The sequence below is a fragment of the Poecilia reticulata genome, linkage group LG22, assembly GCF_000633615.1.
Source record: "Poecilia reticulata strain Guanapo linkage group LG22, Guppy_female_1.0+MT, whole genome shotgun sequence".
In the NCBI taxonomy this organism is placed as follows: domain Eukaryota; kingdom Metazoa; phylum Chordata; class Actinopteri; order Cyprinodontiformes; family Poeciliidae; genus Poecilia; species Poecilia reticulata.
In genome coordinates, this window is record NC_024352.1 from 23,325,173 (window position 1) to 23,342,016 (window position 16,844).

Consider the following 16,844-nt stretch of genomic DNA (forward strand, 5'->3'; position numbering starts at 1 on the left):
TGAATAAGGAACTTTAGATTCTTAGCCAAGAAAAGAAGCATGTCCAAAACTCTACAGGCAAAAATCCATACGGCCAGGTTTTTGCAAATTTGCGTTTCATGCAGCTTAAATTAAAACAGAAACTCAGTGTTGATGAACAATGCTTATTCTCCGAGTTTTTAATTCCTTCACTTTATTCATTCAAATTCCTGCAGCTCACATCGTGAGAGAGGCTTCTGCTTATCCATGGCGACCGCTCTTGAAGCTCTGAGGAGTTTGCATAGAAATGAGAGGTATTTAATGAAAGGGACAACCTTGCTTGTTCCACTGCGCCAGAAAGTTTCCCCACGTGATTCCCCAGAGATCCCTCCCTCCCTCCTTCCCTCCCGGAACGCGCAGAAGGATCTCAAGGCGCACACATCTGCTGAGTGGAGCGTACGTCCAGTCCGACCTCAGCTCCGACTTTAGGTGACTTTCCTGTGTGAAACCGGTTCTTTGAAGGACTACACATTTTTCGAGCTTCTCTGTTTGAACGCAAGCGAAGCAAACAGAGTCCACGTCTTCTTCAAATGGGAATTACATGCGCGCGTAAAACTTTGGCACACTATTTCGCTCGGTGAATTTCGGAGCCCCTTTCTTTCTAGAATCATGCCGGAGCGAATAAGTATTTCGGATTTTGTCGAGCTGACAAACGAGGATTTGTCTTCGCCCGGGACTTCCAGCTTCCAGTCCAAGATGAGCGACTGCAAGAACACCGTGTCAGCCGTGGAAGAGGTAGGAACAATGGTGCGGTGGGAGGCGGTTCACCTCCGTGTTGTCTGTTTACCTGCTCGGCTTTCTTAGCGGTGCCGCTGCAGGTAATGGGCCGAACACACTCACCTGTGGACGGATTTCTGAAACGCCTTCAACATTCATTCCCACTTCAAATTTCTGATCGGTTTCATCTTCCATAAACGGGTGTAATAAGTTAGTGAGCCATTCCAGAGGGAAAGCAGTGGCGTCACCAGGAGGGGGGCTTTAGGGCATTTTAAATTTGCTGCTCCTCTTCGTCAGGTAAATGCATCATATTTTTATTTGTATGAATTTAAGAGAAAACAAATATGAACAGAGAGGGACTTTTCTAAACTTATTTTTTTAATGTTTGTGTCATTTTAAGTCATTTCATAATATTGCCACTTAGAGATTTTCCTCTATATGTTTTTAAGGCCGATACAGATTACTTTGACAAGACTATATATCCGATCTCTGATATATGTTGTTGATTTTTTAAATTTTGGATGAATCTTGAAGCCAAGGTTGCTTTTTCTTCCTCAGGTTGTATTATAAAAATAACACAACTATCATAGGATAAATAAAAATAAATCAATTAAAAATCAACAGTAAATAAAAAAAATCATAAACACAGAATAGAGAAAATATAACTAAATTAAATGTCGCACCAAATTAAAAAATGCATTAAAAATACTGAATGTGGAAAAAATAATTGAAAAAGAAAATTAATAAAAAAAGAAAAATAATAAATGCATTTGAAGCCTTTACCTTTTTACTCTCCCATATTTGAATCCATCCCAGTCATTTACTGCTGTCAGAAACACACACACACACATATATATATATATATATATATATATATATAGTTTGCTAATTATTATTGTAAATTTTAAACAAACAAAGTAAAACAGAATGTTAGAATGAATTGCTCCACGGTCTGATTTGGAAGTAAAGTCAACCACATCTTAATTTAACCTCTTCTGTTAGTTTACAGACAAATGTTATAACAACACTGCATGTCACCCTCTGACTGTAAACCAGACTAAACATAACAGAACGACTTTAAAACATTTTACTGTTGGGGTAGAGGCTGCTGGATGCTGAGACCTGCAGTCAGAACTTATTTGGAAATAACTTTATAGATCTTATCCTTCCGTTCCTCTATTGCCTACATGTTTCTCCTGGCAGAGTCTGGAGGTGGGGGGGTGGTGCTTGTCACCAGCAGTTGGAGGGTGAGAGGCGGGAGATGCCCCCAACAGGTCACAAGTCCATCACAGTGCAACATCCCGGCAGACAGACACTCATACCCCATGGCAATTACTGGGAGCAATTCACAGGAATGTTTTTGGAAAGAGGCAAACAGCTGGAGGACCCAGAGAGAACCTGCACATGCATGGGGAGAACACCAAGGTCTATGCAGAAAGACCCAGGCAGGGATTTGAGCCCAGAACCTTCTTGCTGCAAGGCAGCCATGCTGCGAACAGTTCCACTCTGCAGCATAGAAATGCTAAGCAGAAGAACAACAACTGAAAGTAAATTGTAAGATAAAAAAAAGCTCCCCAGATTTTATTGTAATATATTGTTGTTTTTTTTAAACTTGCCAATAACATACATGACTCCATCATTTATTTGTACTGTCTGACATGCATCCTGCTTCTGCTATGGATCTTTGCAGAAGAAGAGGCACACTCTGTCATGCTGTTTATCTTTTAGTTTAACTTTGAAATGTGAAAAAAAACATGAAAATCAACATAAATTAGTTTTCTATCACAAAAACATTAGTTTAATACACCTTTAGGCTCTTTGACATGAGTGGAAACGACACGGATTCATATGTTCTGTCATCAAGACATGATATAGATGTCTGAGGGGTTGCATGAAAATCTGTTTGCTGAATAATAGTGCAGAAAGCCATATAACATAATACAATTAATAATAATTAGCAGCTGATGATGTGGCTTCATTTAGTAGACATATTAATTTCCACTTTACTTTTTGTAGAAGGTTGAGGTTACTTCTGAGTACTTCTTTAATTTCCAAGTCAGTTCTTGTTTTTGTCGCTGTAAAGATTTCCAAACAGCTGAGTTTGTCTTTCTAGTAAGAAGGGAAAAGGTGGGGGATCTTTCTTTCAGCCATCTGATGCAAATTGTGCAGAAACATGTGGGGGAAGGGCAGTACTACATCTCAGTTCAGTGTTTCCCCAACCCTTGTCCTCAAGGCTCACTGGCCTGCATGTTTTAAGTGTCTCCTTGCTTCAGCCCAGGTGATTTCAGTTGACAGGTGTTTGATGAACTGCGTTCAGCTGAAGGAGTCGTAATAAAGCAGGAAACATCTGAAACATGCAGGGCAGTGTGCCTCGAGGACCAGGGTTGGTTAAACACTGCCTTGGACGACAATCAGAATATTTTACTGTTCTTTAATTACTGGATGAATCAAAAACTCTCACCGTTTTGTCTTTCTAAGCACATTGATGCACTGTTTTAAGCTTAACAAATCTCAGACAAAGCTTTATGCTTTGATGACTAAATGAGGATAAACGTGTAAATCCTCAATTTATGTCAGATTTAAAACTGCTGTCTCTTACACAGAATATTTTTTCACTTTTGTGTGCCGAAAAGTTGTAAAAACTTTTTAAAAATGGACAGATCAGACTCAAAAGATACACATTTGATTTAAAACGTTGTGCATTTCGTAAACCGTATGAAGGAAAATCTTATTTTCAAATGCTAACTTTTAAAAACCTTGCTATTTTTAATAACAGAAACCAGGCCATGCTGTTCTGCTTTGTTATTGCCTCTGCCTGTTCCCCACTGTTTTTCCACTCTTACATTGTTGAGGGAAAATGGGCTGAATGTTGGTTCTCTGTAGCATTCAGTGTGGACTGACTTGCATCATCAGGACAGTAAAAGTTACATAAACTAATGTTGCCTTTCAGGAATGAACTGGACGTCCTCGATCAAGCAGGAATCAGACAAACACTGGCCACATGTCGCAAAAAAGTGTCACCTGTTGACAGAGAGTTGAGCCTGTGGTTTTAATCATGCATGGCTGTGTTTGTCCTAGTTGGGAAGCATGATGGTGGTGAAGGCCAGCTTTTTGTTTTGTTTTGTATTTTTTGTTTGAACTGCAGGGCTGGCTTCAGGCTTGTTTGAGGTCTCTGTGTGCAATTCTGTTTATTTGAAATGTCTCCTCCCAAAAATCCTCGGGCAAAGGAGGAAACAGAGAGAGAAGTTGCCATGAACCCTGCCAGAAAACAAATAATTCAAGTGTGCACATACACACACACACACACACAAGCCCATCCGTTCTCATCTTATCACAAGACATTATAGATCATTGGGGATCTCATGAGTCACCCAGACTTTTTTTTTGTTTTGTAAAAAGAAGATTTTTAATTTGTGTAGAAAATGAATTCATGTCAAGCAAAACTCCCTAAAATAATGCATACAGTGCAGATATTCTAATAGGACTGAAGACATTTTTAAGGTTTTCTTTTGGGAGTTCTTTAGAACCATAACAATGAAGCAAAGCTGGACTGGAGAATCCAGTTTTTTGCAGCTGTCTGATGCATTATGCTTGTGTTTAGGTTCCTTATTTTATGGACATGATGTATTGGAAAATACATAACAGAAATAGCTCAGTGGGGAGAGTCATGCTGGAATCCAACATGTGTGCACACAGACACACAGATGTAAGGGCAACACACTTTTTATAACTGGATATGGGTATAATGTTTAGTCTGCCCAAGAAGCAGAAGCTTGATTGATGACGAGGGTGAATGTGTGGGCATGTTTGTGGTTTAGGGCACAGACGCTATTTAACCCCCCCCCCTCACACACACACACACACAAACAATCTGGCTGCTACTTATCTATCTTGATTAGAGGCAAAGACTCAGGGAGATCATATTAATAAAGAAAATATTGTTTTTTTCCTATAAAGAGATTGAAAAGTTTCTCTTGGGATTAAACTTCTGGCATAGAGTTCTGTATGTAATGTAGGAAATACAGGATCACATGCCAGCTACACGCAGAGTAGCTCTCAAGCAGACTTTGTAGCTTTTAAAGTTTAATCACATGAGACGGGCAGAGCTCCTTATCTGTTGCACAAAGGACTGGATTTCTGGTCAGCTTGACTTTTCTGATGCATGGAGGGAAAGCAGAGATGCACCAGTTGTGCAAACAGAGACTGGATTGACCAAATTTCCCTTGACAACTCATAGATTGAAATATATAAAGCAATTTCAGGTCATTGACTTCAATAAAACTAAAATCCCCCACGATTTTTGATGCACTTGTAGTTTTAATAAAGTCAGATAAAGGTTAAGGATATACACTTTATCTTTATTAGGTTTTATTCGTTTCCTTCAGAACAGTCTTAAATCTATGAAGTGTGTCAAAAAATATCTCCAAACTTTTGCACCACCAGTCTTAAAAGTTGATGCAGAACAAGATGGATCCATGTTTTTATGATGCATCTGAGTGACGATGGAAAAACGGACTAATTTTACCTGGAAACATTTTTCCTCCTTTCATCATTGTTTGATAAGTCTGTGTGAATTGTTGCCTCAGTTTCCTTTTTCTTAACTGACAGAAATGACAACAGGCATGGTCATCTGCTGCTGTAGCCGGTCTTCTTCATGGTGTTGTGCTCGTATGTGTACTAGATAAATAACATTCTGCAAACCTTGGTTGTGAAAGGTTATTTGAGCTTTAGCTGAGTCTTTGTATCATCTTAAACCATCTCACAGCAGCAAGACATTTGCTATCCTCCAAACTCTATTCCTTGAGTATTTTCTATTTGTCCAGACCATTCTCCAGAGAAATGGTTATTTGAAATCCATGTAAATCAACAGCTTCTGAAATACTAGTCTGGCTCAAACACCTATGTCATGTTTAGTCTCATTTACGTCCCTGTCCTCTCTGTTCTGATGTTGAACCTCAGTATTCCATCTTTCCCATGTCTGGAGAGATAAATGTGATCAGTTGCTGCCATGTGATTGAACAGATTCACCTTGTGAGGTTTCTGGTGACAATGCAACGTTTCTTGGTGTCCAGCTCATGAAGCAAAGTAAGCTCAAATGAGGCAGCAGCTTTCACTAAAACTCTTTCCATTCTCCGACTGCGACTTTCCATAAATACACCCAACATTCGCCCTTTTTGATGAATAAATCAGGGAGAGTTCTTAACTACGAAGGGCAGGGCTGGGGAAACAACAACAACATGCAACAAGACATGGTCAAATATAAATTACTGTCTCTATTTGTGGTGCCTGCTGGGTGGAGCCTCAACACCAGCTTACTGCAACAAGTGGCCTGTGTGAGGAGAATAAACTAAATAAATAGGCTCAATCCTCATGGTTTGAACAAGGTTTACTGCTCATTTAGAGTGGAGCCAGGTAGCAACCTGCCTCTGGTCTGCTTCCAAGTACAGCCTAAACCTGAAAAGCTGCAAGTGACACAATTGCACTTGCATCATCTGGGGCTGTGAATGGCAAGCCAAGACAGTTATCTGGATAAAACCTGTCTGCCTTAGTCACACACTGTGAGAAGATCAGGCAGACACGGTTTCTCAAATGTCTCTCTGAACAATGCTCAAATTATCTTCCCAATATGTAGATTAGTCAGACAGTAGTCTGAGTAAATGTTGTTTCTGTGTGTTCCAGTGTCTGGAGATGGACAACTCAACTCTGCACAGGATGAAGAAGACGATTAAAGCAATACACACGTCTGGACTCGGTAAGCATCCATCACCATGGAGGAGGGGTTCCATGGTTCCATGGTCGTAGACGCTTCTTTGTGGCATTGATGGGGTGCAGCAACCCAGCATCAGTTTTACACAAACAGCAGCAAAGAATCACATCGTGGAACTAACACTTAGCAATGTTATTGTTTATGATTCACATAATCTTAAGATAATTGTAGTTGACACTCAAATATGTGACTTCCTTGGATTTTCCCCTTATAGACTTTAAACTGGATTTGAACTTGATCCCCAAAGACTTGGGTCTTGACTTTTATTTACATATCAAAGAGTTGATACTTGTCTTAGACTTGGTCCTCAAAACATGCAACTTGTCCTGGAGTTGTCCCTGGAAGATATGCAACCCATTTTGGACCTGTCCTTCAAAGACACATGACTTTGATTTGTCCCTCATGGTGCTGGGATTCAACTTCGACTTCCTACACAAAGACTTGAAAGATGATTTTAACTTCCATCTCAAGCATTTTAGACTTGACAAACCATCAAAAAGTGCAACTGAGTTTGGACTTGCCTCTTATCTATTATTGACTTTGCCCCTGACACAGTTAACATTTGTCTCAGAGTTTCCCCTTCAAGTCTTGAAAGTTGGCTTGGGGATGGAAAAAATAACTTCTCAGCAACTTTGGTAACATGTGGCTTCACAAGTGTGAATATTAGCAGCGGACAAGTTTGAAACTAAATCTAAAATAGTATTGTAAGAAGTTTCAGTCTTCATATAACAAGAAGAAGATGTCATGAAATAACATATAATTTGGCACCATTTTCCAAATTGTTATGGAAAAATTAAAGGTTGTGATTTACGTGTTTAGACGTAAGACCACTAAAACACTGCTTGACTACGGTACTCTTTCCAAAACAAGTTAAGCATGTCTACTTAGTAGCTTGTTTTGGGATAAATGTCAGCCTCTATTATTGCGAGATAAACAGCTCAGTGCCTTGGGAAGCCTCCACATATTTCATCTTACTGCGCCATAGGAGGATGTCAGGAAGCCAAAGTGGAACCGAGCTGTTTAGAGGACAGGGACAGATACCTGGTGTGCTTTCTGATGATTGTTTTTATATTAAAAAGAGGGAGAGTGGTTTAGAAGTGTCTGTGTGAAAGTAAATGGCAACAATCTGCTGCTCAGTTCAGTGACCTTGAAGTCCAGCAGCCCAGGTTGCTCTCCTACTGAGAGTGTGTCATGCAGACTGTCGTCAGCGTAATTCAGCAGAACTATGTCAGATGTGAGCACTTTCTCAAAAATGTTCAAAACAACTGAGTAACGCATTCAGAAAACCGTTTTCTCTGCTTAACATCCTGCTTCCTATTTCAATCATCCAACGTTTTTTTGATGCCAGAACCAGGCAGCTGCACTGAATTAGGCAACCCGATACAGTCAGCGGCTTTCCCGTATGTGCAGAGTAGAAGTCCATCATTACTTCCATCTTCTTCCTGTTTATCTAAGTAAGATCATATGGAGGAGTTCCGGTAATGTGATGATGGGAGGCCAATAGGAGGACTATTTATTACTTCTGCATAAATAGGATAAGTTGTGCAGCCTCCCCTCCCCCATGTGCAGGTCAGACGACCCCCTTACCTCGTCACACATGCAATAATACGTTGTGAGGTTCGCCTTCTTTTCATTCATATTGACTCTAAGTACACGTTTTCTTCCAGATTGCTGCGGTTTGTGACTCTGTGTGTGTTCTTGCAGACCAGTCAGTGTAGAGTTTCTCTAGTGGTATTTAACTTTTAAAGGTCGGCTGAAAAATCAGCCTCAGGCTTTTTGGTGATTCAGCTGTTTGCTTTCTGAGTTTCATGAATTTATTTATGAAAACAAAGTTTCTTGGCGTTTATGTTTGCCCTAATTTACCTATTTTATAATTCTCTATTGTTATGTTACGGTAAATGTTGACATCCTTTCTCTCTTTGGGTTAGTTAGAATAACTGAGGTGAAAGCCTGTTTCGCCCTAGCTGGTTTTTTTGTGTGTCAGTTTTCACACTCTGTTTATAGAAATTACGTCAGCTGACAGAGAGAACGTCATGTCTCCTACTTCACTGAGTGTGACAGGGAATGGAAACATGCTCCTGTAAAAAGCCTTTATTTTCAGCAATAAAACTATAAATGATGGTTTTATAGAGAGCGTACTTCATGAAAACATTTAACAAACTTTTAATACATTTTGCTGTATGTTCTTGCTTTTCGAGGAGAGAAAAGGTTTAACTTAAAAATCTGTGGTGACTTTTTTTATTGCTCCACCTTTTTATTGATGTTTTAGTGAAATTGCTTCGACAGAATCAAGTTTTAATTATTACTTTGAAATTTACACGTGAGGAATATGGAACATGTGCAATGCAGGTGGAAAATGTTCCAGGTCTCACAGTTGGAAACACCTTTGAGTTTGAATTGGGGAATGTCTGAAACAAAATGATGGAGGAAGTCAGCCAGTAAGAATTAGAAATCCTCCCACTCAAAAACTCCCACTTGATGGTTCAGGGTAAATCCTGGAGGTGCTTCCTCCCTACCAGATCTATAAAACTCAAGTAAAAAGCTTTTTCTTGTCTGTTTTCAACCAGCTTATGTATCTGTTTGGTTAATTACTGCTACAAAACCCAGAAACTTTTCCACTAATAACAAAATTATTCTTTTTTTTAACAGTTACTTTGTTTTCAATTAAACTTTTCTTTAAGATGAAACATTCTGGCAGACAGCATGAGCCAAACAGGTGCACATGTTGCTTTCCATCAAGTTATTTTAGCACCGTCTCAATCGGGAAATTTTAGATATAAAGTATGAGCTTATAAAGGCTGCTAAGAAATAACATACGCTTATATTAAAACATGGAGCTGCAGCAGTGTAAATAAAATGTCTCTTTCCTTTTTAGGCCTCTAACAAAATATCAAATTGATAAAAATGTAACATTTGTTTCGCTGAGTTGTTTTTCACATTGGACAAAAGAGACGAAGAGAATAATAACAGGATCATAAATGTCTCATGTAATTGTAAACAAACATTTGCCAATGACAAACCAATTTATGCTCATGAAGATTCAAGTCTTTAATCTGCATAAGGTCATGACCTCTGGTAAAGAGCCGTATAAACCGCAGAAACATGGATCTTTATGTGCTGCTGCTCTAATCTATTCCACATGTTTGTTAAAGTCTGTCTGCCATCATCAAGTTTTCTGAACTTGTAGTGCAAGTCTGAGTAATTTGTTTTTCTTTGTCTGGATCAATCTTCATGCTCTGCTTGTCTGTGGTTTTTTTTTTTTTTTTTTTTTTAGCACACGTGGAAAACAAAGAGCAGTACATTGAGGTGATGGAGAACTTGGGGAACAGCCACCTGAGTCAGGACAACAATGAAATCTCCACAGGCTTCCTGAACTTGGCCGTTTTCACCAGAGAGGTCACGTCCCTCTTCAAAAACCTGGTGAGGGGAAAAAAGTGCAAATGGGAACTTGATCTACAAAGACAATAGAGTGTTTAAGAAAGAAGACAAAACAGCGATGAAAAGAATGCTGTAACCTGAACACAAACGGTGTGAGAAGAAAGGGAGTTTTATTAGCTGCACCTTTTGCCTGCGACGGTCCAGAACCCTCCCACTGAACTCCCTCTGTCTCTGTGGTGTTGATAATTTATCCCAGGCCTGTGTGTGTGAGGCGTGAGTCAGCACCAGCACACATTCACCAAACCCCCTCCCCAAATTGTGTCAGTCAGGGCCTCTCAGTGGAGACAATACCTAACAGATGTTAAAAGTGGATCTGAATGATTAAAAATGAGTGATTTAAGGCATACATTGATCGTCTGTCCACAGTGTTTTCCTGTGTCAGATTAAACTTGTTATGAACTTGCTTGCCTCAGCTTCTGGAAACCACCCAAAGCTTTCCTTCTGGAGTCCAGGCTGCTGTGTCAACACAGCAAGCTTAGCCCTACAGTCAACTCTCGAAAGTGGCTGGACATTATTTAACTTGGGGAAGAGCAGTTCACCAGAAAAGCTACACAAGAAGCCTGTGCATAGTTACCTGGAGGTTGTAGATGTGTAGCTATGCTGTGAGCCAAACAAAAACCAACCCAAAAACAATTTGATTTACTTCCCTGACCGGAAACTGTGGCAGCTGGTTCATGAGCAGTGGCTCTCAAAGTGTCCACACCCCTTACAAAACACCAGGTTTTTGTGAAATACAAGTGATTAAAGGTATCCTCCTTTAAAATGACACACATGTTGTGTTGTTCAAATGTGTAACAAACTTGTTGGAAGAAAAATATAAAAGCTAGAATGACCAATTTGCTACACCAACAGGATTTAGTCTTCTTGGGTAAAAGTTTTTCAGCCTACACCTTGTAAAATGTGTCCAAACATGTTGGATGTAAAGTGGAACCAGTCTTTGTTTGATTTTAGATCTACTGTGGTGTTGCACCCCTCATCTTAAGCATTCTTGCAGAAGTTTGAAGGTTTTGGGTCTCTTGTGAATTTCATTCACCTTCTCCCCAAAAAGCAACCCCAGATTATAATAATTTGTTGCAAAATTTCCCTTTGCAATAGTTTACCAACATATTCTACTTGGTCTTAGACCCTTGTCCCTCAGTGGGGTCAGGAGGTGCTGGTGCCCATCTCCAGCTAACGTTCCGGGCGAGAGGCGGGGTCACCCTGGAAAGGTCGCCAGTCTGTCGCAGGGCAACGCAAAGACACACAGGACAAACAACCATGCACACACACTCACACCTAGGGACAATTTGGAGAGACCAATTAACCTAACAGTCATGTTTTTGGACTGTGGGAGGAAACCGGAGTACCCGGAGTACCTAGGGACAATTTGGAGAGACCAATTAACCTAACAGTCATGTTTTTGGACTGTGGGAGGAAACCGGAGTACCCGGAGAAAACCCACGCATGCACAGAGAGAACATGCAAACTCCATGCAGAAAGACCGGGGCCGGGAATCGAACCCAGAACCTTCTTGCTGCAAGGCAACAGCTCTACCAACTGCGCCACTGTGCAGCCCATTTTAGATATTTATATATTCCTTCATCTATTTTTTACATTTTTCCATTAAGCTGATTTGATTATTATTCAGTTGAGTTGTTCATATTAACCATGGAAAAATGCAGTTTCATTGTTGTCTCTGTAGTTTGTGACTGTAAAGTTCTCCCTGTTCGGTAACCTGTTTGTTGCTTTGTGATTCATTCAGTGCCAAAATATTGTGAACCTCCTAAATCTGAATTTAATTACAACCCACTCTTTACCGTTACCAAACCCCAAACTACCATCACAGTTGCATCACACGGATCCTCACATCGTTCATCGTGTGACTCACCAGTTCAAAATGAGTGCACCTCATTTTCTCGTTCCCAGAAATGCAGGCCTATTGGGAAATATAGTAAATATGCTGAGTGAATTTTTTGAGCATGTATAAGGGTGTGTGTGTGTGTGTGTGTGTGTGTGTGTGCGATGATCCATGTTTCTTTTGATTGGTGCCATGTGTGATGTTGTAAAGGAAACTTAAACTCTCTTTAGTCATTTGCTGTTTGATTTCATATTTTAGGTCCAAAACCTCAACAACATCATGGCGTTTCCTTTGGAAAATGTGCTGAAGTCTGAACTCCGGGACGGCAGATTAGTGAGTATGAACACCATGACAAATGATGCAAAAACAACTTCTATAGTTTTTAAATGGCATTAGCAGCTACCAAGACATGAAGAGATTATAATATTACAGCTTTAAATTAATTGTAACATTTATTAATGGATTTATTATTCTGACTGTAGCTCTTTGAAAAATATTTTTATGCTGTCCAAAGTAATCCTTTCAGTCTCTAGTATGTGTTAAACAGCAACACATGAGGACTTTTTATTAAAATGATCTCAAATACAAATTTTAAATTTATTAATAATCCGAAAGAATCAGTTTCACTTGTTTTACTGAAATAATTCACTAGTAATATTCTAATGAGTAATATTCTTGTTTTTATTCTCAAATGGTAAAAAAACACATCAGTGAGTGACAAGATGCAGTTCTTTGGAAACGAATAATTAAATTCCTTTTAAAATATTTTACTGCCTAACTGCCATGACGTTTCATTCCTTTAGAGGACACTTGGATCGTTTGCAGTAAAGGATCCGCACATCTATAATCAACATGAGAAAAGCTCGGCCCTCTCTGATTGACTTAACATCAACACAGTGTAGGGTTGATATGTTTATTTTTAGTTTTTGATTAATTGGACAGCAAAAGATGCGAAAGGCAAAAGATGAAATTTTTGTTTTTGCAGAATTTGAACCAGGTGAAGCTAAAACTATTCCTTTTCAGGAGTTTTGGGGAAAACATATTTATAGACAAAGGTGTTTTTATCTTAAATTCAAAACAAATATATTCTTGTACAGCTTAGCTTAATTACAGCTCTGAGCATGTCGTTTTTTGTTCAGGAAATGTCATGTATCTGAGTCCGTTACTAAATTACTTCAAAAATTGATTCATCACAGTTAATCCGATTAATCATTTCAGCCCTAGTCTGCATCTTTTTAATCATACCAAAAATGTAAAGTTGATGCGTTTAGGGTGACATTATTTTTAAGAAAATGGTGTATGAAATGATATTAAGAAAAAGCATAATTTTATGATGCTAATATAATCAGAATGAGCTTTATTGGCAAAGATTTTGTGCACAAACAAACATTTTACTTTGGTTCACAGACATTAAGCTACAACTGCATAAACTTTACAGGAAATAAAATAACAGATAAAAACAGCAATTCATACATAGATATACGACTATGTATACCCATTATGACCATTTAGGAGGTTATTTATATATTATTACATAAGGACAATAAATATTCTAATCTGTACAGATTATGTAAGCCTGAGTAAAGCCTGGCTCTGCCTCAGTGTTGCTTTCACGTGTCTTGCTCAGTATTTTAGTCCTCTTGATTCACCGTGCCTACAAGCCAGTGAGTAACAGCAGACGAATGCTTAGGTAAGCTCCCGTCCTGCCCTGTCTCTGAACAGCTGACTCCATGACTGGACTTTGTTTCTCTGTCACTGTGGCGGATGGCAAATTGCCACAGAAATCCTGTTCAGCAAGGCGGCGCACAGGTTGACGTAGCAGAAGGAGTTACGGCTTGTTCTCAAACTATTCTCCTCTCTTACAGGAGCTGAAGAAACACATGGAGAAGAGTTGGAAGGATTATGACATAAAATTGTAATTACACTCGTCTTTTTGCTCTCACGCTGCAACATTCTTGATATTTACTGAGAAAAAACAGTTTGAATGAAAGACAAACTTTCAAACTTTGATCTGTCATATTGTGATTTGCTGTGCTTTATAGGAAAATGGAAGAAAAGCTATGCATATTTTATTATAAAGGTTTCTTTAATCTCTTATATTAAAAGAATGATAGTGTAACAGATTGCCTTCAAAAGGTTGTAAAAATGTCAAAATTTGGAGGAGCTGCACACATTCAAAGCTCAGGTGGGAGAATCTGTTGACTGGACAACGATCAGATGCTCCAGTCAGAGGAGAAGAGTTTGACCTTTTGGTCTAAATTCATTGAACATATCCCCCACCGGTGGAGGCAGCATCATGCTTTGGGATGCTTTTTTTCCCTAGGGACAGAGGAACTCGTCAAAGTTGAATATGAACAGAGCCGCATCCAGTGCAAACCTGAGACTGAGGCTAAGCTTGATCTACACGCAGGACAGAAACACAAACATACAGCCACAGGTTTAGATCTAGCATCGTTCATGTGTTAGAATGGGCTAGTTAAAGTCCAGACTAAATCCAAGCAAAGATTGATGTTCACAGAAGTTGTAAATCTTATCTGAGGGAATTTGAGCTATTTTGCAAAGGAGAATGGAAACATTTCAGTTTCTGGGTCTGTAAAGCTGGTAGAAAACCTGAAGTTTTAAACAGTCTGAATACAAATCCACTCCACAGCTCCTGGATCTTTATTTGCAATATAATAAAAACCATGCACCACTTTTTTTCCATTTTCACTACTCTGACCTCAGTCATTTAAAATCCCAGTGAAATATTGAAGTTGTGGGTTTAACTGGGGAAAATGTGACAAAGTTCAGTGACTATAAAACACATTTGAAAGCACATAATAATATGTCGTCCGTTTGGTTATTTCCCATTACTTTGCAATAAAATAAAGCTCAGCCACCTTAAAGCATGCAGCATCTCTGCTGTCGAATGTTTTCTGCTGATATAAACATGTTTTACTTTTTCTGGCTTTCCTTCCGCTTTTCAGATGAGCTGGTTTAAAAAGAACCACTCTTTTACACGATGACACAACAACGTCTCTTCAGAAAATAGCCTTTTAAACACGTGACAGTGGTAAATGATTAAGAATGATCCTCTATTTTTGTTGCCTCAAATTCTGCTTTCCTCTTCCCTTTTTCAGAGGGAAGCTGGAGAAGGAACGAAGGGAGAAGACGCGGCAGCTGGGGGTGAGCAGGAGAGACGGATCGGACGGAGGGGAGGACATGGAGAGGGAGAGGAGGATTTTCCAGCTGCAGATGTGTGAGGTGAGAGAAGGCAGGGATCAGGGCCAGTTCAAACATTAAAACCTGGACTCTTGCTTTACCTGTGGTGGCTTTTATTTATTTTTACACTGGTGGTCCGCTTTGTGGGTTGCGTTTTCCATCTGGCATTGACATTTTCCTTTCTCAGGAGTTATGTGGTACTTTGTGTTGGCCCATCAGATAAAACCCCAACAATTCAGGTTTGTGGCTGCAAAGCAACAAAATGTGAAAAGGTTTGAGATGTGAACACTTTTCAAAGATGCTGTGGGGTACATGGCTATAAACGAACCAGCTGGTGTTTCCTGTCCGGCATCCTGCTGGTTTTCTCCCAGCACTTAGAGCCTCATTGGAGGAAACAGTGGGCTGCCTGCTGCAAGGAACAATTAATTAACTAGCAAACAGAAAGCAAAAAATAATTGTTAAATCTCAATATCTACTAATTTACTGTTTAGAAGCAACACTGCAGTATAGCTGGCTGATATAAGAAGCAGGGTCATTGTAAAAAAGCTATTGCTTCAGTAGTCGTGGGATTTTTTGTTGTGATGTGGAAATGGTCCCGGCTAATATTGACTGTAATAACTACCATATAGAAATGCTGACAGCAGTTGGTAATAAGCTCCATATGGTAACAAAGCTGTGGGAAGCTAAAGCTTCATGCTGCTGATGTTTTCATTCCTTCATTCCAGGAGAATAACTTTGTGTCGGTGTAAGGATTTTGTGGCCAGTATGTAATATTTGATTTTTCTGTAACCTTTGACCTGCTAACACCTGTTTGGACCTGTTCCACTTCCTCCAAAAGGATAATAATAAACAGTGTTCAAAACATATTTTACTAGCCTTCTGTTAGTGAGTGGTCATTAATTATGTACATTTAGAACCAAAGGTGACATTTGCTGTCACTTCAAACCAAGTAGAAAAGACAACAAGCCAGTTTATGCTGTTTTTAGCTTCTCATATTAGCATTTAGCATACTTAGCTTTACTGAAGTACAGGCTCCCTGTGTATTCACCGGAGATTGTTAAGCTTTTTTAAAAGGCTAAAAATATTTCCAACTTTTAGATGTTTCTTGACAGGCAGATCTTAGAAGTTTGGAAGGATTAAAGGAAAGACTTTGTTGTGTTGGGTTTAGCCTTCCTGCTAAAAGTCTCACTCCTACATAGTCAGACATATGTCAATGCCCAAAATGAGGGAAATGTTACTGAAGGTGTTGGTGTGTGCTTCAGATGAATATGATGAGTATGGTCTGTCATTCTGACGTAGACCAGCTGAACACCAATAGAAGAGGCAGAGGAAAGGAATTGAGTTTTTCCTCCTTCCTCCCTGTTCAGACACACATCCAGGAAAACTGACAGAAACAGGCATGAATATAAACATAACAGAAAACAGGCCACTGAGCCGCGTCAGCTACAGAAACAGATGGTTTCTTATGCTGTTTAATGATGCTCACAGTGCAGTTCTTCCAGCTTTCTGTTTCTTTGACGTCTTTCGAATCCATTGACCTACTAAAGTGCTGTAAAATGTAACCTTTGAAGGAGTATAAAGATATATTGGAAAGAATGCAGCACTAACAACAACAACAAAGTTGGTTGTAAAGTATTTTGTCAAAACGCTCTGCGGCTCAGTTTTATGAAGCGGTTTTAAATCAAATGTGTTTTTATGTTTTCAGTATCTGTTGAAGATCCAAGAGCTGAAGGTGCGCCAGGGACCCGATCTGCTCCAAAGCCTCATCAAATATTTCCAGGCCCAGCTCAGGTTAGTATGTCAGCAATTATCAGTTCCATCATTTTAACTGTCGACTATACTTTTATTTAATTCATTCAAATGTTT

At 39.3% G+C, this 16,844-nt stretch overlaps 1 protein-coding gene across 1 annotated transcript in view; it reads left to right on the plus strand.

Annotated features, from left to right (window-relative positions):
* Positions 1-342: 342 nt before the first annotated feature.
* Positions 343-16,844, plus strand: part of asap3 (ArfGAP with SH3 domain, ankyrin repeat and PH domain 3) — a 31,609-nt gene continuing 15,107 nt past the window's right edge. The window contains exons 1-7 of the mRNA XM_008399953.2: positions 343-753; positions 6,415-6,487; positions 9,777-9,922; positions 12,036-12,110; positions 13,643-13,692; positions 14,897-15,020; positions 16,684-16,769. Of these exons, the coding sequence (XP_008398175.1) occupies positions 628-753; positions 6,415-6,487; positions 9,777-9,922; positions 12,036-12,110; positions 13,643-13,692; positions 14,897-15,020; positions 16,684-16,769 (680 nt within the window). The 5' untranslated portion in view covers positions 343-627. The remainder of the gene's footprint in view (positions 754-6,414; positions 6,488-9,776; positions 9,923-12,035; positions 12,111-13,642; positions 13,693-14,896; positions 15,021-16,683; positions 16,770-16,844) is intronic.